Below are 24,443 nucleotides of genomic sequence, written 5' to 3' on the forward strand. Positions count from 1 at the left end.
ACCGATCGAAATACCTGGAAATGCTTGTTGATTGATGGAATGTTAGTTCTGTTACTCAACTACATCGTTTTATAACGTTCTAAGTTCACTGAAAAAAGTTTAAGCGTTGGGGGCATATAACGGAATCTGACCACAATTCTATATAATGGTAACTTCATTGGAGATTTCTTGAAGTTAATTGGAACAATCTAAGGTCATAGCACATTCCTCAACAGACAACCTTAAATGGCTATACATTTTACTGATTTTCAGATATGGCTCACACAAAGCCTCACTTGGATATATGGTGCCGGCCAGATATGGCCTATGAGCAGTTAAGAGTAAGGAAACAATCTTTTTGGCAGAAAACGTGTTAAGTTTCTTGATTATGTTCAGAATTTTAGTTGGTATAAAACTAATGAAGATTTTCTGCAGGTTGATAACACATTTTGAAGAGCACTGATTGTCTAGATCAACTGGTTTTGTTTTTGATTAGGAATTCAATGAATTATATTACAATTTTGAAATGAGGACTGGTGTAGTTATCTTTATGCAAATTGTATTTAAACTTCCAAATATGTTGAATATTATGTTTTATCTGTATATAATTGTTCTGGCAACAATAAAGTGTGGTAATAGAGTTTTAGAAGGAAATCAATTTGCTTACGTTTTCAAATAACGTGGGATGTAATTCTTCTCTATAAAATTGTGACACCCCCATCAATCCAGTGGCAATTGAGGAAATGAAACTCCTACACCTTTCTTATAGCTCAACTCTCTTGTCATGTGATCTTCATATTATATCAAAGAAAATGTGGAATACATTTCAATGATGGTAATGTGGAGTTTTAGTGGAATTCAATCTATTACATCTTATAAGATGACATGATTGGAAAAGTACTTCTGGAAAATGCATATCTAAAAGAGAAGATTATACAACAAAAATTAGGTTATCATGATAAAAGAAACATTTTAATATGACAATTAAGCCTTATGTTTGATCCACCCTTGGAGAATTGTGTTTAAAGTCATACTCTCTATTTATTTTTGTGAGGTTGTAATTTTTTGCATGCATATTTTCAAATAAGCAGATTTTTCATATAGTTTAGGCTTAAACTAGTATTTATTAATTGCGGTTTTTTAAAGATTTGAATATTTATTTTTACTGTCAATAACTAAACAAAGTACTTATTACAGGCAGATTTATTTAATTAGGCTATAGTTTAGACGTAAGACTTGTCAGGCATCACATCTATTTATTTTTTTCCATTTTTGTTCCTTGTGTTATTCATATGTGTTAAGAATATTGTGATATTGAAGAATTATGATACGTATTATAATGTTATCAATGTTGCATGTGTAAGATTGGATACGTTTGTCTTACAAAGTTGTTGGCAGGTTTCTTAAATTATTAAAGATCAAATATCTAGAATAGCTGTTACATTATGACAATATTTTATGTTTTGTTGAACATGTTTTCATGTTAGTGATCATACAGATAATAATATATTTATTATTTTTCATATACAAGTTTTTTGTGAACTTATTACAAACACTATCAATGATTTCTGAACTTAATTTTAACTTTAATTTTAGATGGACCTTTATTATGCTTTTTGTTTTGATCATTAGTGTTTGGTAACTTATACCTTTAGAGTATGTTGTAGTAAAATTGGTTACAAATTGTTCCTTCAACATATTAAAACTTTGTTTTGTTTTACTTCTGATTTTTATTAAGATCCCCTTTTCCTTAAAAGTGATCAAATACCATGAGTGCACATAGAAGAATTTGAGAGGGTCTCCTGCAGCAGAACTGTCAAACTTAACTGTAGTTTGTTGAACAACTCTGGTTTAGAGGTGTCACAGTATGTCAACTAAAAGGCTTTTTAAAGTACTTTATATTCTGTGAATAATGTACCAAACTTTAGTAAGTACCACGAAGCTAAAGTAGAAAAAGTTCCATATTATCTTCTGTCTCCCTTCACTTATCAATTATCCATCTGTGTTTTAATTTTTGTTAAAAAAGATAAATGTGGACATCACAGGTTTAAGAGTGTCAACAAAGTAAAATATACTAAATCCACTCTAAATTGTCTCTTATCTCCTTCTCTCCCTCTAATCCTCCTTCCTCTGTCTCTAATTTTAGGAAGTATGTTCATTTCTCAGTTATTTATGATACAATTACAATAAATATGGAAATGTTTTGCTTTGACAATTATTTGTTCTTTTATCTGATTTCGTGACATTAGACTCATATGAACATTCTTAAATTGCTTCTATTTTTAAACTAGTAAAATATTTTATATTTTTAGTAGGCATTTAGGCTATATAAAAAGTTGAACATTATGCCATGGCCTATTTGTTTATGACTTTTTGAATAGTTTTTTCCACATGTCTGAACAACATCAATGACAGAAGTATGGCATGTTTTGGAGATGTAATATAAACATAAAACTGGATAATTTACAAGTGGATGAATATTTGGAGATCACAAGTATTTTTGGATTTGAACATCTTGATATCAACATCCATGTCACAGAAAAGTGCTACTTGCATTGATCACATTTTATATAAGGGCCATAAATCTATTCTTCCTGTTGTATTGGCTGTCATAGACTCGTTTGTCATTGATTATAGTATGTTTTTCAGTGTGTTTAAATAAATCTTCCCCTGTTAATATTCAAATTCTTTCAAATCAAATTATAAAATTTATTACACTTTTTTAAAACAAACACTATTGTATGAATCTTTGAGAGGTCTATTCTGCTTTGGGTGTGAATGAATGCTTCAATGAATTTATTAGAATTTTGTAGGATAAATAACTCAAAAATTGATATTCCTCAAGGGAATTCAAAGTCTAACAGTAAAAAGCTAATACCATGGATATGTATATAATTGAATAAAACAAGCTAAAACTCACTATTATGAGAATTTGTTTGATAACAACTATTAAAAAAATGGGAAGTAATAAATTAATTAAGTGTGAACAAAAAATATTTAAAAACATAATAAATCTAAAGTAAAGTTGGGTCATTTCATGGTGGATGACCAATTGATTGCCACTGAAAGTTTTAACAACTTTTTTCAAATGTACCTGTTCAGATTGTATCTACTGTAGAATATCCTAATGCAAATCAAATTGATATTTACAATAATGCATTTTCAGTAGCCTCTTCTCATAATTCACCATTTTGGTTGCCAGTGTCATTGTGGGAAATAGAACTTTAATTGCTTTACTTACTAATCACAAGGCTCTTGACCAGAAGTCTGTTAAAAATATACTAGTAAAGAATGTGTCTTTGGAAATAACTTCTGTTTAGTATACATATTTAATAAAAGTTTAAGTTTTTTTGACTGTGTATTTCCACAAAAAATTAAAAATTGCAAAAGTAGTCCATATTTTCAAGAAAGGCCTGACTAGTTCAATTGAAAACTATACCTATATCATTGCTGTCCGTTTTTTCAAAGCATTTGGAAAATATTAACTAGACTCATTAGATATTTTGGTAGTATAAAATTGTTCTCTATTTTCCAGTTTGGTTTTAGGAAGGACTTTAATACTGAAATGGCACCACAACATTTTCTTTATAAATGTATTTAGATTTAAGTAATTTGCAATCTAATAAGGCAGCTGGTTGTTTCTGGATACAAAAAAGGAATTCGACACAGTAGATCATGAATTACTAATACAAAAAATAAATACTGGAGTGCATGGAACTCCTCTTCCATGGTTAAGATCTTACCTTACTATTAGACAAAAGTTTGTTTCAATTGGAAATGTTAACAGTAAATTTAGACCCATAGAGAGTGGTGTACCCCAGGGCTCAGTTATGGGGCCGATTTGTTTTTAGTATTTACTATTTATCTGTATTGAGATCCTATTAATGGAAAAATAACTGTATTTGCAGATGATGTTACAAGTCTATTGTGAGATTTCAGAAGTAATTCATTGGACTGATATTTAGAAAAAGATAGTAGAACAGAGTCTTTCCATTACTTACAGGGATTGAAATCTTGCCCCTTCACCATTTATTCGTTTTCAAAGTTTTAACACTGCTTTTTCTTGTCAGTGAAAATAGAAGTGCGGTTGTGAATGAACATCCTCAGATGCACATTACTAGACAAAAAAAATCAATTAACCTTTCCTCCCTTAAAATAAGTTATATGGATTTTGGCCCTCCTCAACCCAATCCTGGTTGTATAGTACTGTAATAACACAAAAATGAACAAGAAATATAACAAATGTTTCGAAAGGATGCAAGGTTTATTATCTTCTTTATTATAATCACCTGAAAGATAGCTGAGAATATATGTTTTTACTGTTCCGTTGCAACCATACCCAATTAAATATAGATCATAAAATGTTTTAACAATGTTAAAATGTTGTTTTCATCAAGATTATAAATGATTATTTCAGTCTTCGTTGTCTGATTTTAATAAATAAGTACTGAGCGTTTAGTCTTGTTTGGTAAATGTTTGCTATTTATGTTTTATAATTATGATACTTTTTGTTCAGTTTGGAACCAAAGTAGCCAAGAAAAACCTTTTTACTGACACTAAGACCAGCTGTAGCTCTGTTCAATTTTATTGACACTAACACCCAAAGAAAATTATAATTGTGAAACAAAATATGTGTTGGCTGTTTTTAGTTTGTTTTTGCTATAAATGATGTATATAATTCTATATGAGGTGTGTTCAAAAAGTAATAGGAATTTTTAAGTTTCACGGGGTTGGAGAGTCAGATAGTCATGATTTTTTCATTATGTTGGTACTCATACTCCTGAAGTATAATAAAATTTCCAGCTGTATTATTATTTACTTTTTCAGTGGCAGCTGCTAAGGTTAGACGTGTTTTATGAACTCAGAACATTTTTTTTCAACCAATTTAGTTCTTTCTAATCTTGATATAACAAAATTATTAAGTTAAATGGTTATGCTGAGTCTCTTCTACATTCCTACAAAACATATGGTAAAAGCATGAATACCAACAGCTGTTTTGTTTTTTGCTCATTTCATACTTTTACATAATGCATTTTTTTGTTTTTATACTTTTAAACATTTTAGTATGTTTACCTAACTATTTATAATGTTTGAATAATTGGAACAAAGAGGATAGTAAAAACACCAACATTTTACAAACATGTTATTTTACAACAATAATAAAGCTTTAAAACAATAAATACATATGTATTAAAATACATAAAATTAATTACAACAAATAAATAAGTTACTAAAATAAATTACTTTTGTACAAGTAGCACACATTAAAATACACAGTCTATTAGGTGGTTCCTTTTTTGATACACATTGTCTTGACCCGTAAACTCCAAAATGCTTCATAATCTTTAGTGGATATATCATTACATTAAAAATGTGTAATCTTGTATGTTTTAAATATTTTTTAAAATTTTGAATATTTACTTTTTAAATTAATTTCACTATAAAAATATATTATTTACTAATTGTAAACCAACGTGTAATCTATATGATTTTAAGATTTTAAACTGAGGGAGGTTTATTTTAATTTATTTCTAACTCAATAGGACTGACTTGCGTGTATATAAGTACTGTTTGTTATTGGGATTTTGTATACATTAGACAGAGTGTCAAATGTAATGCACATGATTTCATATGAAAGTGGCACAATTTTTGTTTTATTTTCAATTGGTATTTGACCATATTTTCTTTGACAATAACTGTCTGTACACCTGGAGTAATTTTCAGCAGTTTCAATTCACATGATATTATTTCATTTATATAATGCACATCTTTAAAATGTATAGATGGATTGTTACATAAAACAATACAAATAAAACCCCCAATGAACTAAATTGGTCCATCTCTGATTCAGGATTATACATGTATAGTTCTCAGTTTATAAAACTTATACTATTACTTAAGAGTAATTTGTATATTCTAAAAAACATACAATCAGACCATTATTTATAAATTGTCATATACCACTAGCATGTAGCCTAAATAGACATTTCCAAACTACATTTATTTTTGGCTAAGTCTCTTCTTCAAAATATGACAGTAAAGTGTTAAGAACAATTACACTTTAAAATAGTATCAACATTAATTAAATAAAGTTGTGACAGATCAATAAAATATTTCCTTCAACTATTTTTGCAACAAAAGGAAATAAAATATTTATAATTACCAATAATCCTTAAAAATTTATTCATTTAGGATTGGTAACAGGTTTTAATAAGTATTTTTTACATAAACCAGAAACATTTTCATAAATAGTGAACAATAATAAGTTTTAATATTAATGTATGCAGTTATAAAAAAATTAACAATGTTATATAGTATATTTGCACACAAAACATTAATGATACACAAAAAGCATTCCAGTAATTTTTGTCAATTAAAAATACATTATAGCTTTATAGTTCCTGAAATAACAGAAGTGTGGAAAATACATAAGGCAGGACACAATACAGTATAAGGAACAGTGAATAAAAAATATTTGAAGGTGATAGGCAAACAGTTAAGTTGATTAAAACAACAATGGTAACTAGCTAACAGAAGCTTAGAGTAGTTTGTTGAAACTGGACATTTTTATCAAAAATCAACCACCTAACTACTTCCTTATTGTTTACTTTTTACATTTATACATAGTGTTCACAATATGCATTTTAGTTATAATTTTAAGTGTAACTGTTTAGTTCAAAATATTCATATAACAAACCGGTATATCATCAGGAGAACACAGAAGTTGTAAACATACATTGTATGCTACGTGCACTGGAGAGCTAAACATATTTACAGAATAATCAATCTTCTTATTGCCCTAAAGTCTTATGGATACTAACTTGAAACTGAAAATACCTTTCCATTTTATTAAATAAAACATAAGAATTTATGCATAACTGATACAATAAATTTTGGTCTATTAATACACATTTATCTTCCTAAAGTATGTATCAAGAGATATCATTCAATTCAGCAACTAATATGTAGTTGAACATGAAATTTAAATACATTTCACATGCATCTTAAGTATTGTTTATATTTAACAATACTTTTTTATCCATATAGTCTTAAAATAATGTATCAAATATTATATTCGAGTATATTATACTAAAATATTGTACCAGTCAACAAATTGAATTTCTATTGGAGGCAACACTGTTATGCAATAATAAATGCACATCTGAAGCACATAGGTATTATGTATCAGTGACAGAACTAAACTTTGTAAACTTACTCATTTGAAATCGTGCAAAGGTCATTATGTAATATGATTACTTGACCACTAGATTAAATGAATGGGTGAACGATGGCCCTTATGTGCATGCAAAACTGTGTAGTGTAGAATCCATATGTATGGAGTTAAAATAGAATTTATTGACTGCTGAAATGTAATAGTGTGGTCACTCATACTTGAACCTGTACCACTCTGAGACAAGATAGAGCAAATGCAATATACAAATTGCTTTCAGTTCAGTCATTAATTTTAAACACTCTCTCAAAACATAAAAAATAAATTGCTTTTAATCAAGTGTTCTTATCAGTTTCTTTGCTTCAAAAATGTATCTATAACAGTTTTTATAGACAACGGTTTTTTAGCATCATACACCACTACAATTGAAATCTTGCATAAGTAAAAATTTGTAGAATCCATTGATGACAGCTTTACACATGTGTGAGCAAATGTACAAGTGAGTGTTGGTATCACTGCTCTGCTGTTATCCTACTACATATTTGCTACCATACCTATTTTGTCATGAAACATGATGGAAGTGTAAGACGATTGGAAATAATATTACTAAAATCTGCACTGTTACATGTTTTACATGTACTAAGCTCTAGGGCGTGAAGAAATCGTAATGATCAAGTACTTCCATATCTTGCTGAAAACAACTATCACTGTGAATGTACTAGATTAATGAATAGACCGATTGTAAGTTCTGTAATATTTTCTGCAATATTTTAATTAACTCTAAGGCTTACTTATTGTGTTTTCAAATTTTAAAAAATTTAAGTAAGCAGGATTGAAATTCTTAACTAAGACACATAGTGTGTACATACATATTTATACAATATGGACATAGAATCTACTGTTTTAACAGTCTTTGGAAGTAAAGTATATATCACATTAATAGGAAGTGTCAGGTAGTGCGTACACCAGTGATGGTTTGTAACCATGGCTTGTAGTAGGTGGTTCTCATGTAGACGCCAGGCAGGTATGGTGCAGCACACTTGATACCGTGAGACACAGTACCAGCTAGAACCCAGTGGCCATCTGCACGTTCCACCATCAGTGGCCCACCACTGTCTCCCTGCAACATCAGGCGTCAACACTCAACTCACTGTCTGATCAGCACAAGTGCGGGGATACAAGGAGGACGTTTTAGATTTTTTGAGATTTTGCAGGTGTGGTGAAGGGAAGGAGACTTGACCCTCTCAAAATATATTTTATAAAAAAATGTGCAACCTTATTAAAAACAAATGATTGATATACATCATAGTGGGTATAACATTAAATGTGTGCTTTATATTCTAGTGGCAAAAATTTTAAATGTTAAATTAACTAAAATCAAACTTGTTACTGAAGTTAAAAACTCTCTTAAATATGGCAATAATGCTTTTTCATTACATACACAATCTCATAAAACCGAGGAAAATGCCAATAACCTCAAGAACACAAGGAAACTATTCTCCAAAAATTATTAGAAAATGTAAGAGACAATATGAAACACAGTTAATTAAACTCTATAGAGAAGAATTTACTATAGAACCAACTCTAGAGACTATTACAAAGCCTTTCATACACAATTACAAAAGTACAGCCCTCCGACATTATTGTTGAAAACAAAAATGGAAAAACTGCACATAACAATAAGGAGAATGCTGAAATAATGGCAGAAGCATTTAAGGAACTCCTGAATTGTAAGGAACCGGAGGAAATTTTGGAAATCAACACTAATACTCCAATAAAAACCAAACCTGTAAAATATTAACCCCCCCTACAGTAAAAGAAGTGGAAACTGTACTTAAAGAATTGAAGAACTACAAAGCAGGTGGTGAAGACCAAATGTTTGCAGAGGTGTGGAAGTATGCTGGAGTATCTAGTCATACCTCTCTTCATATGATACTACAGAAAATTTGGGTTACTGAGAAATTTTCCCGATCAATGGACTATAGCTATAATTCACCCTTTGCACAAGAAAGGTGACAGATGTAATCCGGATAACTATAGAGGTATATCACTCCTCGATTGTACTTATAAGATTTTTTCAAAGATTCTCTACAACAGGATTAAGGACCAACTAGATCAAGAACTTGGAGAATACCAAGGAGGATTCAGGCCTTGGAGAAGTTGTACAGAGCAAATAATTACACTAAAGTTAATTATGGCATATTATAGAAAACAAAATAAACAACTCTCAATAACATTTGTTGATTTCAAGAAAGCCTATGATTCCATTCATAGAATATCACTATTAAAAATACTGAGACATTTTGGACTTCACCCCAAATTAATTAAAATTAATAGAACTAACATTAACTAATACAAAGTCTAAAATAAAGTTTAGAGGAGAACTTTCAGAACCATTTCAGATAAAGACTGGCTTAAGACAAGGTGATGGATTATCACCGCTTCTTTTTAACTGTGCATTAGAGTACGTCATGAGGGAATGGGAAAGAAATAACCAAAAAAACATAAAGATTGGATATCAAAGGGACAACATTAATCTGAACTGTCTGGGGTTTGCTGATGACTTAGCTCTTTTGGCCAATGACATTCAGGAAACAAAACAGCAAATTAAATCTTTACAAGATATAGCTCAGAAAATTGGTTTAAAAGATATCGTTTGAAAAAACAGAAGTTTTATTAACACAGCCTCCACTTGCAAATAAAATAAGGTTGGACAACCACAATATAAAAATTGTGCAGAAATTTAAATACTTAGGAGAAGTAATCACTTATAACCTGAATGAAAAAACCATCTTGGCAAAATAAAATAGACAAAAACTAACTAAGATTAAACATGCTACTAAGAATACGTATAATAAAAAATGTCTTTCAATAAATACAAAATTAAGACACTACAAAACAGTTGCTCTGCCACAAATTACATACGCAAGTGAAACAATATTTAAAACAACAAATACTAATTGCAATAGATAAGGTTCTTAAGATGGAGAGAAGAATAGTCAGAACTTGCTTAAACAAAAACTATCAAGTAGACGGAGTTTGGAGACTAGCTTCCAATGAAACAGTCTACAAAAATATAGAACCCATTACAAGTATAATTAAAAAGAAACGAATATCATTCCTGGGGCATTTGTTAAGAACACCTGAAAATAGAATTAGCAGGAAAATAGTAGAAAAACTGTGGTATAGTAAAAGTGACATTAAATGGATCACAGAATTAAAGGAAGATATGAGAGAGTTACAAATTACAGTAGAGGATTTAAAACACAAGACAAACACATTGAAGATATTGAATGACAAACACTCTACACTACAGCTGAAAAGAAACAAACAACGAATAGAAGAGTGGTTCCGGAGGAGGAAAGGAAATTTACGCTCGGAAAAGGATGAAGAAATATTGGGTGGATAAAAGAAGAAAGACTAGAAAATATAAAGTGACTAAAGTGGTCCAATGTAGGCCATAAAATTATAAATAAATAAAATGCTTTTTCAATAAATCAATTTCAATTTGTTACAGCCATTCTTTCCCACCATCACATCCTTCATGCAAACTAGACAACAGGGTCACTCTGTCAATAAAACTACTGAAACGTTAATAGGCTAGCAAGAAACAATCATAGTATCCCTTTTCCATTCCTACTAAATATAGTAAATGAGCCTTGATGCTTCTTACCTTATGTAGTTGCTCAGCTAAACTGTTCTTTGTACCTCTGAATTATGGTAGAAAATGGAAATGTGTTTAAAAACTAATAAAATTTCTGTTGAATCAATAAAACTATATACACTTATTTACTGTTTATATATGTTGCTGTTTAAATTTGTAATTCAAAATTGATATTATAACTTTAAGTCTTGAAGTCTTGTATTTCATCAGATGAATTCCGTCAGGCAAAACAAATTTATTAAGTTTTTGAATTAAATAAAATTTTTGTATTCAATATATTATTGATCATGTTTCTCCTTTGCTCTTGTTACAATTTACTACAATATGGTTTTTAACAATGTAATTAATTAAAAAAAATATTTTTGTTTTTAATCTCATTAACTGTATTAAAGGTAAACTAAGGTCGTGTTTTGAAAGAGATAGTTCTGAAATTAACTTCTGGTATTTCAAACACTTCTGATGTCAGACGTTCTATTGATATTTTCCAGTACTAATCCAATTTGAAGATACTGACCTCACAAGAGTCACGCTGGCCATTGGCATATCCTGCACACAGAAAACTGCTGATGATGCTCTTGGAGTGTCCAGCGGTGTGAAACATCTCCTGGCACACAGAGTTCTCTATGACAGGCACTTGCACTTCCTGCAGGACGCTTGGCACTCCTCCTCCTGCAATAGTAGTTCAGTCATCCAAACTTATACTAGCAGATATATCAAATACAGTACAGTTATATCAAACATTTTTGAATCTTTAATACATTCAAGCCAAGCTCTATTTTGAGACATAGCACCCAAAAACTAAAACTTAATTTCAATTAAAGTCTATATTAGTTTGGCATTATAATTATGAAATATAATCACTTTTATGAAACAAATAAGTACTCTGACCATCATTGGAACTAACGGTTTGGACATTTGTCTCACTGACCAAATATTTGCATTGAAATTCTTGATATAATACATACAGGTGTACATAGTAATAAAATTATTTTTGTAGATAAAATATTACTTTTTACATCAAAAGTACTAAGATGCCACCATGCTAATTCCTAATGGTATTGACATGTCATAACCTCAAAGTCAATAATAGTGAAATATGTAAGAAAATAGTGGGATCCGAGTCAGCTAATAGTAGTAGAAAATGTGAGAGATTGGTTGAAATTGAGTCAACTAATCAGATCAGCTGACTACAAATCAGCTGAAACTCAAGTTGTAAACATCAAGAAATAATCAATACTTTGAAGACTGATTTCCAGAAACCAAGGTAGATTTGTTATTCAGACATCTGGATAAACATTTAATATAGAGATAATTACGATTTATTATTAAGTAGTAAACAATTTCTGCGGCTTAAAAATACACTGTGGCATCGTCGGTACTAGTTGTGTGGCATGCGCACGACACTACTGTGGCGTCACCAGGATTTGATGTGTTAAAAGTATCAGTTTATAGAAGTGAATTTATGATACAAAAAAACACACACAACCAAGAATCAATAAACATTCACATGAACAATAAACAAACAAACAAACAACAAACAAAACAACAAACAGTAAACATAAACAATAAACAAAAACAACAAACAATCAACAAACAAACAAACAATAAACATTCATTTGTGTCTTTTAAGTCTGCGTAGGTTGGTTTTGTTTGTTGGTATTAGACTCTACACATAAAAGTCAAATAAAACTCAGTTGTAATGAACTATAAAGATATTTAAGAATTTACATATGCCAATTTGCTCACGTGGAGCATGTTGCATTATGTAAATATCAGATCAGATTTAAAATACATGTAGTATATATTTTTATTGGCAGTGTTTTACACAAAGAATATCTATATAGTGTGTGCTACAAGACATAAAAGACCTTGGTTTTTAACCCCTAATGGTTTATTTAAAGTATCTGAAATCATACTATTTTGTTGATTTTGTTTTACTTTTATCTTTTTTTGAGACGGTTTTTCCTTGTTGGGATATAAGGCTTTTTAAATCATAAAATGCATTAGTCATTTTAAATTATTTTTAAAGCTTTTTTTGTCTAGACGCTATTATTGATATTTTTAAACTTAAAAACTATGTGTTTCATAGCTTATTGTTGCAGTAGTAAATTTGGAGTATTTTTTATTGTTATCCCGAAAAATCTTTCAATTTTCAAACATTTATTTTGCAATGCACAGCTTTTGACCTATTGTTGGAGTCAGCATATGCATTTTAATGGTAAAGTTAAAATTTATACCTCTTGTTTTACTGTTTTTATTTTACAAATACCTGAAAACTAAATATAAAGGTTCTGGTTAATTAATAGTTTCTTACGGTTTCTTCTTGTAAAAATAACTCAACAAGTACGTCTTCCATAACCTCGTCTACTGGGGTTACCACTATCATTCTCTGGGTCCAATTCATCATCACAAATCCATACAAAAAATTGATTTGAGTATCGGATACATCAATTGCAGACTAAAACATTTCATTACAACCATATAAGTCTATTGATACACTGAATGAAGTGGTTTCTGTCCGCATTGTATCACGGATGACCTCTAGTAAACAATCATGATTTAAAGGTTCACAAAGTATGTGAATAATAATCGTTAGTTGTGGAACAAACACTTGTGTTATATGATTATGAATAAGAGAGTAAAAATGAGACAAATGCGAAACATAATATTATTTTAGTGGAAAATTTTTGTAACATGGCCATAAACATAATATTATGAGAGAAACTGTTAAATGTATAAGAAGATTTCCGATTAAAACAACACTCTGAATCACAAAAATTAAAAATTGACAATTTAGCTTTGTGCAACTTTTTATATCCGGAAGTTCTCATAACCATACATGAAAGCTAATTTTCAATTGTATAAAATTATTGTGGACTACTAACATGCTAGCTAAACTTACTTATTAACATTTTGTGTTATAAAAAAAAATACAGCAGATTAAAGTAATATAACAGTTTATTTTGGAACATGGCATTGTTTTTGAAAATACTTGATTTTTACATAATAATATTAGTATTATTAGTATATAAAATAATATTAGTATATAAAAAAGATTTAATTTCTCTTTGTAGATATTGCATTGGCGACAGCCTATTGAGGGTTAGCTGTATGTCTTTTTTATATAATAGAGGATATAATGGTAGAATATAGTAGAGGAAATTATAGGAAGGTTTAAGTCAATTAATAAAATATAAAGACTGACCATATTTTAGCCTGCCCCAACCGGTGACTGTAGCCATTCTTCCAGTAAAGTCATCATCATCTTGTGGCATACATATGGGGACAATGTGTGAATCGAAAGCTATCGGAGATTCAAGTTCAAGCAGTGCGATGTCGTTCTCGAAGGTGGCTGCATCATACTGCCGGTGAACAATGACTCTCCTTACATTCTTGCTGACACTCCTCTGTGACTCCAGCTCTCCACTGATGTCGTACTCTCCGAACACAGCCACCAATGATGCTAGGAATCTGCAATCCAACCACTTGATATCAAGAGAAGTTTGGTCTTTTAAGTATGAACTTAGGAATTGTTAAAGTTATGGATATAAAAGGACTGAGGTTACATAACTGTTTTGGTTATATTAACTCATTTAACAGACAGTTAGATAATTCACTAGTAGAAAATAAGTAAATCAAAGCAGATTTTCTTGAATTGTAAACTGTTTTATATTTAGTAAAAAAGTTAATGTCAGTACTTTAATAGTACACATAACTAATGAAATAACTATGACTTCTGATCAGTTTTCTTGAAATATTAAAGATTCTTAGAAGCATATACATTAATGTAAGTAGGTATTAACTGTAAATAATCCTGATGAGCTTATTGGGTTGGCTTGTTTGCTTTTGATTACTATACATTGCAAGTGTTGTTTCACTTGAATCAAATGTATGAGATACTTGATTAGAACATAGCAGGGCTACTTCTATTAAGTGCTAACCAAGTATTCATATCAAATAAATGCTAAATAACGAGTAAAATTTTTTAAACTATACAGAATATTTCTTAAACATTACATTATTAGTCTAAAAGTGTACTGTAAGTTTTATCTTTAAGACATTTAGGATCATTCCTTCCCCTAAACTTGAATAATTAGATAGTAAAATAAGTGAGATGAAACTAGCTGTAAATTAAAGAGCAGAATTGTGTCCTAAGCATTTTTTTAAAAAGGCTTCAACAGTGTTCTACACCTTGTCTGCAATTTCCTTGCTCCAAGATGTTCAATTTTCTCACTGCCATGGTTCACGATTCCACCATCATGTTTACCCACTTAATGTATAACATTTAAAATTGATTTCTGAAGCCATAAGTTGGTAGAATTTTTGTAATTTTCCCATATTGTATTTCAAGATTTTTATTTTTTAATGTTCCTTTATGTAATGAAAATTTTTGAATAGGTCTACCATACTATCCACTAAAATTGTCACTACCTATCCATAATTTCTGTATGGCTATTAAATACGGATAGAGACAGCCAATGACTGAAGTGAATCACAAGAAAACCTTTGATCGAACATGATGATGTATGATATGTGATTAAGTGTGATGTTTAATCACACTTGACGTTTTATATTAAAGTATTAAAGGTACCAGATGGAAACACTCATCATTTGAGGTCTAGGATCTAAATAATTTTCTGGAGAAGTCACCAGCCTCACCCTCTTATTCACCAAACCCAAACACCCAGTATGATGTACAAAGTAGCTTTATGTATAAAAGTACTAAAGTGAATACTATATAAATAGAATGAAAACATGAGAAGTTAAAAAGTAACACATTATGAAGTTAAAATATCTGCTCAATTTATTTGAACCGCTTGTATTGTGAGGATGAATTTATTAAGAGCACATTAACAAACTATAGTTAATTTTGTAATGTTAGAAATATAACTGAAGAAGTGAATATTGTAATTTATATTGTTAGGTTTTACTCAATGTAGTGGTACTTGAAAAAGTGACTTGTGTTGCTGTTGAGAAGTGAGGGATAGGTTTTGTCTGATCCGTGCAATTCTGCAAAGAAAATCATGCAAGGTCTCTTACAAGTTTTCTTACAAACATACATCAACATTGCTGATTTACCCAGGTTGGCAGTGAGCAGCTGTGATGACGTAGCGACTCGTGATCAACACACCTCCACATTTGTTTTTGGTGAACAGCCCCAACCAAGTAGCCTCTCTCACTAGAACTTGCCATGGCCATTCTCCAAAAGTAGCCCCCTTCCCTCCAACAATCCGTCCATTCTTCATCAGCGGTCTAACACCACATTCTATAACATTCATAATATATCATTTGGGTTCAAACTTTAAATAATCTTGCCTTACAATGTCTTATCAAAAGACTGGGGCTTTTATTTGTGTTTTCATCAATTAAAGATAAGTACTTAATAAGGAGTTTTAAAAATCTTATGAAAGGATTTCTGTAAGTACATATGGGAACTAAACTTGTTTTGGACACTTATTTCACAGTAAAAATATGCTTAACATTTGTAAAATAACAATGATACTAACATTAATGTTCCCTCGAGATGACTTCCCTCGCACTGCTGCCATCTTGGTTCAGGCTGGACTCAAGGAAATGTAGATTTGAGAATAAGAAGAGGAAAGGAAAGTGAAGGAATGAAAAATAAGGTAATAAAGACGTCTGAAGATAATCACTGGCTGAAGTTTATATCGGGATTTTCGAATGATTATGTTGGCACAATTAACTGTTTGAATTGAAGGTCTAGGCCAAACAGTCTCTTCAATAACTTACTGAAATTAACCCTGTTTAGCAGTACTGTAACAAATGGAAGACCCTAATTTGAAGCTTATTTTAAAATGTAACTGTTCATATCCAAAAACATTCAATTTGAAAATTTTTGTGGGCCAGATATTTTTACGTGAAGTTTGAAACAAATACCAAACAATCACTCACCCTTCTTGTAGTTCACTTCCGTTGTCGGTTTTGATGGCGTTGCTTCAGTTTGTTCCTCGACAATACTGATGTTGTCTAAAACAACTGTTGTTGGAGTAGGTCGTTTTGTTGTTGATGAGGTTGAACTCGGTTGGAAAAGAACTATCGTTGGGGCTGGAGTAGGTCTTTTAGTGGGTTTGTTTGTCTCACTATTGTCTGAAGGTTTGGAGTAAGTCGATAGCAGAACAGTTGTAGTTGGGCGATTTGTGTATATAGATACATCTGGTTTGATCGATGTAGGTTTAGTAATTGACACAAGTGGTTTTTGAGTCGAAGTTGTCGGTTTACTAGTTGGTTTTCGGGTCGGTCGTGATGGTCTGGTGGCAGTTGTTGAGGCTGTTGAAGGACGTTTCAGTGGTTTTTGTGATAAAGTTGCATTAGAATTGGTTTGTCCATCCAACAAAACGTTTTCTAGGTCAACAAAGTTGCCCTCAAGTGACTGAACAATTTTCTCAACAAAACTATGAACTTTGTCATTGAGATTGTCATCTTCCACCAAGTTTACTGTGGATGGTTCATCGTCACTAAGAGTAGTAGAAGTGAGTATGTCTGGCTTGTCGGGCTGGGAGCTTAGGAGTGTGATGTTCGGATCCCTAACTGGAGGGAAGGCAACGAGAAGACTTGAAGTGTTTGCTGGATCTTCATCAGATGAAGGTTGATTAGAAATCGGCTTCAGGGTATTTAAAGAAGGTTTGAATTTATCTGCAACTTGTGGCTTTGCAGTAGTATAAGAAGATTGTAACGGTTTATTTGAGGAATAAATTTGAACATTCGGTACAGAAGTTGATGATGAGTAATTTGGCCTGTTTTGATGTACAGGGTATCCAGGTTTAGATGATGTAATTAACACAGGTTTGCTCGATATATGGCTTACAGGTTTATTAGATACATACGTTACAGGTTTGACAGTTGTGAAAGAGATAGGTTTGTGACTGGAATAAACTGATGGGTATGGTTTTGGTGGCTTGGTTATTAAATGCACTGGTCTGGTCATTTGTTGAGATCCACTGGTTGAGGGATGGGTAATTGTTACCTGAGGGGAATGAGTAGTCCAGGGTTGGTGATACGTGGTGTGTGGGGGCTTGACAGATATTACACTACCATCAGGCTTCACTGTCACAACTGTGGAGTGTTGAAAAGGAGATAGCACTGTCACAGTTTGTGATGGTTTCTGTTCTCCATAATTGGTTGTTACAGAGGGCTTCATAGAGGAATAAGTATTAAACGGACCCAGCACGATCACAGTGGGAGGAGGCTCAGGTGAAGTACTGTCATGAGGCTTAGGGGTAATGTTTATCTGTGGAGTTACCTGGAAGGAAGGCCCTTGAACATGTTGAACTGTTGTACTCACAGTCGGTTCTTTGAACTTATCATGTTGAAAATAACTGGGAGTCGTGTAAGAAGTTAGGGAAGAATCTGTTTTCTCAGGTTTTCCATTGATAGAAACCCATGTAGATAAACTCGGTGCATGAGTTGAAATTGGCTCTGGGCTAGGTTCACTATCGTTCAGTAGGTGTAGTATATGGTTTATTGAAGCTGCATTTGTTACGTCTTCAACACTAGGTTTGTTATTATTTATAGTTGGTATTAGAAGCAAATTGTCTTCGTGTAAAACAGAATTTGTCATGTAATTCTTCTCAGTGGTCGGATGAGTAATGATATTAGAAACTGGTTTTGGTTTAAGGGGTTGGTTACTAGAAGTGTAAGATATTGGTTTAGTGACTAACCCAGGCTTCTGAGGTCGCTTTGTAGCAGCTGGTTTTGTATAGTACACGTAAGAAGGGTATTTAGTAGTTGAATGTAAGTTGCTGAATGTTGAGTGTACAGGTTTAGTCATTGCATTTTCAACAGTTGTTGAAGGAAAGTTTTCCTCGTCATGACGAGTTGTACCCTGCATAGAAGGAGTAACCATTTCAAATTCCAACACTTGAGTTGTTTTAGACATGGCTTGTGAGTATGTACTAGAATTTTTTGGGTGTTTTGTTGTCCACTTAGACAAATTGTCATCTTCAGTCTTAGTATAGAGATTATTGTCAGGTGATAAGTAATTGCCAGGAGCAGTAATATAACTGAAAGTACTAACTTCTGGAAGTGTGGAGCCTTCCTGTGGCTTTTTTAGCAAATTGAATTCTTCAGGGCTATTCTGGTCTACAACAACAGAGCCATTTTTATGGAGAAGAATAGTTTCACCGATGGGGTGAAGTGTGATGGGCTTTGCAGATTGGATATTGTGGTCTACAGGTTTGAGAGATGTAGTGGAGGGTGAAGAGGAAGGTAACTCAACACTGACACCGTGGTAGATGGAGCCTGGTGGTAGCTTGCAACAAGCCCCGAACAGGAAACCGTCCATGCACGATCCGACCACTTGCCCGTCTCTCTGTGCACACTCATAGTTGAACATGCACACGCCCCTTCCTTTGCCACTTGATGTTGAGTCCACACAAGTCTTTGGCACTATTCGGTAACCTCCAAATTTTTTTCCTGTAACAGACAAAACTTGTGTAAGTAGTTCATATCAAATAACACATAAAAGCTATAGCTGATTATAGGATTATTTTAAAATTTCTATTCTGATAACACCACTAGGAAATAGATTCTATATTCTGGTTTATTTTAATATATTATTGTTAAAAATGTACTAAGACTACAAGGCTGTACTAAGAATTCAAATTATGTTTTTGTCTGAAATTAAGTTCAACTTGGTAAGGTAAACAAACTAAACATAATATATATGTATTTATATAAAGTGGATTGGAAACCTGAGAAACCCAATAACTCCTAGAAAGGAAGAGGTAACTGTGAAACTTTGCTTCAGAATTTCTAGAAACACCATGTCCTCATTAGAGTTTGAGCCATGTTAGGGGTTTCAGTTAAGATATTAGTAGGCAGAGGGATGATACACAAATGATCAAAGGGGTTCTCTCCAAAACTTTGCCTTATTGATCATTATATTATGATAGTGAAATTGATTTGATTTGGTTGATTTTTTAAATTGAAAAATCATAATCCATTTAGATAATGTTCTTGAAGACAGAAAAAGTAGAAAAAGACATTTAAAGCAGAAAACATTGTAACTAGATCAAGATCAGAAATAGCATAAATTTACCCCGTCTAAATAAAATGAAAATTTAAATGTAAAATAGAATACTATTGGTAAAATTTGTATAACGGTGAACAGATTAAGATAAGCTATTTGTGAATTTTAATTATAGGCAAATTAAGCTACAAATAAATTTATAAAAAGAGGTAATATCCTTTTTTTCTGCCCTAAAAGAAATATGTCCCTTAAAAAACTTGTTAAGGTACGTGAAACAAGACGAACTGAGTGGCATGATGGTCTTAATCAATTTACAATTGGAGCTTTATCCTCCAGAAAAATCCTTGATGTTACAAGAGAGCAGACAATGATTAACATCTCTTGAAAGCTCTTCAAGGTCAAAGCAAAGAAGAGGCAATTCACTTCATGAGGTGTTCATCAATGCTACAAAATAGATACATTAGAAGATGTGGAGTTACAAAGACCTAGAATGTATTCATGTCAAACAGAGCACGATAGCTAACAAGTTGAATCTGTGGGAGAATTTTACAGACTGTTTGTATATATTCCGCTGCTTATTAATATCATTGTAGATACGTAAAAGAGGTTTATTGTAAAAGTAACGGATGTTTTAACTTACCATTAATTTTGCCTGAGCCTGTTGCGAAAAACTGGAATAGTTTCCACTTGATCAATAAAAAGTTATAGATTGGTTTGGAAAGATGTTGTAAGGTTCAAAAGCAGAAAACCACTTGAGACAAAAAGCAAAACTTTGTCAGTGGTGACATCATTGGAAGTCAAAACAAAATAAAGGTGTGGAACTTTTAACGTAGGCTCTGAAAGTTCTTTGAGAGTACAATAATGATGTACATTCTTTTTTAAACAAATTGCTGGAGATCCTATGAACATTGCCTATTAACAATGCCACTTCAGCGAGGTATGTTTCTAAACTGCAGCTAATCGAAACACTTCTTTGGTCTACTATGACTAGTTCGGCTTCCATTATTGATCATCTACAAAGATATACATGATGACCCAGATAAAGTAATTGATCAATTTTTAAACCCAGAAACCACATAATCGTACTTTAAAATGAGTTATTTTCTTGGTTTTACTAACTAATAATCTTTTTTCTGGCATTTGCAAGTTTTCCAAAGAACTAAGAGTATTCTAACAGAAAAGTAATTGCTTCACGTTAAGGGGAAAATTTAAGAACTAGGAGCCAGAAATTACAAAACACAATGTCTAATGATTGATTTTTGCCAGCGCGAGCTTTAAAATGTTTTAGAGAATGTTCATAGGCAATTAACTTAGTTAATTAACTTAATGATTATAATATGCTTAAAGTTCAAATCTTTTCAGTAGGCAAATAAATGATACACAACTAACTTTTCAACATGAAACAAAACTATAAAAAAGTAATGATAGTTCTATACAATTTATTCAAATTAATTCAACAAATGTATTTGGCTTTATCTGAAAAATTAAATTGTATTATTATTTTAACCCTTCAGTTAAGTAGCCATTTTAAACTGTACAGTGATAAGGTATACAGTGCATTACACTTGTTATTTAAAACACCAAGGCCTAATATGAGTTAGGCATACCTATGTGAAGTGATGTAGAACATGATGTTCAAATTAAGTGTTAGCTTTTAAGAAAGAGAATGCTAATGCAATGGAGAAACTATGGTGAATTAGGGTACATGATAAGCTATGACATGAGACTTACTTGTTGTTCTTGCCGCGACTATGAATGAGTATATATGATAAACTATGACGTGAGAATGATGCACTGGCCGCCACGGTGAATGAGTGTAGATGATAAGCTATGACAAGAGAATGATGCACTTGCCGCGACTATGAATGAGTGTAGATGATAAACTATGACAAGAGAATGATGCACTGGCCGCGACGGTGAATGTTGTAGATGATAAGCTATGACAAGAGAATGATGCACTTGCCGAGACTATGAATGAGTGTACATGATGAGCTGTGACATGAGGTTGGTGCACTTGCCGCGACGATGAATGAGTGTACATGATAAGCTATGACAAGAGATTGATGCACTTGACGCGACTATGAATGAGTGTACATGATAAGCTATGATATGAGACGATGCACTTGCCGCGATGTCCCTGCCAAGCCCAAGTTCACTTTCAAGGCTCAGTAGGTCAGCTAACGGGGACTCCTGACCTTGCCATGGACACCTGAAACTGCACTTTCATTGCCGGATCCAACTTCCTCGATCTCCATTCATATTTTAGATTCCTGGAGAATTATAGTTTAATTGAAAATACCAAGACACTTTTGTCTCTAGTTTAGTTTGTTTTGTGATCAGTGTAATACGGCGACCTAAAGTTGTTCCTGCCCATTACTAATTACACAATTAATAAACAGATGCCTATAACCTTGACCGTCGTCCAGATTCTTGGACATTAACCAACTTGTGTGTCCGGGTCCGAATATAACCTCTGCCGTTAAAAAACACTTTCTGCTATATAACTTTCTCTCGAGATTTCATTCAAATTATCAACAATTTACAATTTTCTGGACTCAGATATGAATTAAATTCTGCATGTAATTGTATAATATATTCATTATACATTATACAATATGACTATTTGTATACAATGTGGCTATTTGTATACAATATGGCTATTTGTATACAATATGGCTATGCTTTATATGGCTAATTGTAAATAGCCATATAAAGCATTTTATCTAATTTTTTAATTTTCGAGGATTTTTATAAACCTGATGAAATACAATAAATGTTTTTCAATATAATTTAGAAACTATTAGTATCAACAGATAACCGTATTTTTACAGTTAATTAAAGCACTAAAATCTAAGGTTCTAAAGTGAAAAATTTATGGATTTGAAACGACGCTTGTTATACCTTATGCTCTTTATAAGGCGTTTTAAAGCTAAGCCCCACGTTAAAAGCGAGAGCCTCAGATGCGCGGCCGGCAGTTGATTAGCGTTCTTAAATGACTCTTATTTTACTTATCGAAACTTTGATTTTTTTAAAACAATTCTTCAAAAGTTAAAACAGAATTATTGTTGATTTAAGAAAGAGAGGCGGTTGGAGGCCGATATATGCGATCGTGAGCCTGGGAGACGAATGGGCGACATTAAATCTGTATATGTATATATGTAAATCTGTGTCCACAAAGTCATGTCACACTTTTAATTGATTTGTCGAAAACTATAATGAAGGCCGTAAAACGACTTTTCGGTTTTGAACTCTTATGTGGGTTAAATTCGTATTTACGTTAAAATAAACTGTACAAAAATATAATCATTCATCAATGTTTATTTTGTGAAAAGGGCATACAATTAAAAATATTATTAAAAACCAGGCATTTTCTGTTATGTTGAATATGTATATATTATGTGCTTGAAGTTAAGTAATGTCTAAGTACTTAATTCATTGAACTTATTTTATTATAGAGGACACATGTATGGGGTTCTGTATGCATTCATAATACTTAAAATAATAATTATATGCTAAAGCATGTAGTCTAAAAATGCTGCGGGGTTTATTATTATAAAACGTACTCAGATGCTGTTATTACATTTCGCCACAAGAGATTTAAATTTCTCAATAAATAAATAAATAAGGCCTTTATTCTTGAGCGGATTTCAGTTTACAATCTGTTTTACAAATCGACTCACGTCAAACTAATCATAACAGTACAATTCGTATTTTAAAACTGTGACACCCAAATATTGCGTGCTGGAAATTTACATAGAAAATTCATACTTAAACAACAATACATCATTAAGGTACCTATACAGTTTTAACTTCCTTTTTGAAAGTTTTAACAGACAAAGTCTTTATAACTGGTGGTAAGGCATTGTACTCCTGGGGTCCAAAGTACGAGAAGGACCTTTTTGTAGCCTCCAACCGCACACGCGGCAGTTGCAGCTTGTCGTCCTGTCGAGTGTGCCGTTCTCTTAGAGTCGCTCGCGCCACTAGTTTCCGTCTCAGGTAAGAGGGTTCACCAGTTACCAGTTACCAAAACCTTATGCACCAATGTCACAGTTTGGAGCCTACAAATATCTTGAACAGAGTGTAAATTTGCTCTTTTGCGATAAGGTGAGATGTGGTCAAATTTTTTTAGATTATAAACAAACCTCAGCGCACTGTTCTGTATCCGTGCAAGGATGACATTTGCCTCTTGAGTTAAGCAGCTACCAAACACTGGAAGGGCGTAATATATTGATGGAAATACCAGAGAATTTACAATATGCAGCTCAATCGCTCGAAACTTTAGGAGGAGGTGAATTTTTTGGACGGTGCACAACATTTTGCATGTAATTGTAGTTGTATTCATATTCCAGTAGGTTGGTTATGTTGGAAAATGCATAAAGTAGAATTCAGAGTTAATTTTATCTTGAAAATCTGGTTAAATAATCTCTGTTGGCAAGCTTTGCGTCGAAAATGTTTATACCACCACCTCACTGAGTAAGTATTAACAGGTTTTTCTAGGGTTTTCTAGGTATTTCTTTACTTTAGTCCTGTAATATAACCCAATTCTCACCCACTAACGTATCTCCCATTTCACTGGAAGAGGAAAAAATATTTATCTCAATTGCAGGACCCATTTCTACTTTTATGCTGCTTGACAATTG

The 24,443-nt window shown here is 32.1% G+C and overlaps 1 protein-coding gene across 1 annotated transcript in view; it reads right to left on the minus strand.

The window, feature by feature from the left end:
* Positions 1-6,218: 6,218 nt before the first annotated feature.
* LOC124369025 (serine protease filzig) overlaps positions 6,219-24,443 on the minus strand; it is a 48,691-nt gene continuing 30,466 nt past the window's right edge. The window contains exons 4-8 of the mRNA XM_046826698.1: positions 16,728-19,247; positions 15,894-16,080; positions 14,020-14,285; positions 11,329-11,483; positions 6,219-8,270 (exon numbers count right to left, since the gene is read on the minus strand). Coding sequence (XP_046682654.1) covers positions 8,100-8,270; positions 11,329-11,483; positions 14,020-14,285; positions 15,894-16,080; positions 16,728-19,247 — 3,299 coding nt within the window. The 3' untranslated portion in view covers positions 6,219-8,099. The remainder of the gene's footprint in view (positions 8,271-11,328; positions 11,484-14,019; positions 14,286-15,893; positions 16,081-16,727; positions 19,248-24,443) is intronic.

The sequence above is a fragment of the Homalodisca vitripennis genome, chromosome X (genome assembly GCF_021130785.1).
Source record: "Homalodisca vitripennis isolate AUS2020 chromosome X, UT_GWSS_2.1, whole genome shotgun sequence".
Classification (NCBI taxonomy): Eukaryota; Metazoa; Arthropoda; class Insecta; order Hemiptera; family Cicadellidae; genus Homalodisca; species Homalodisca vitripennis.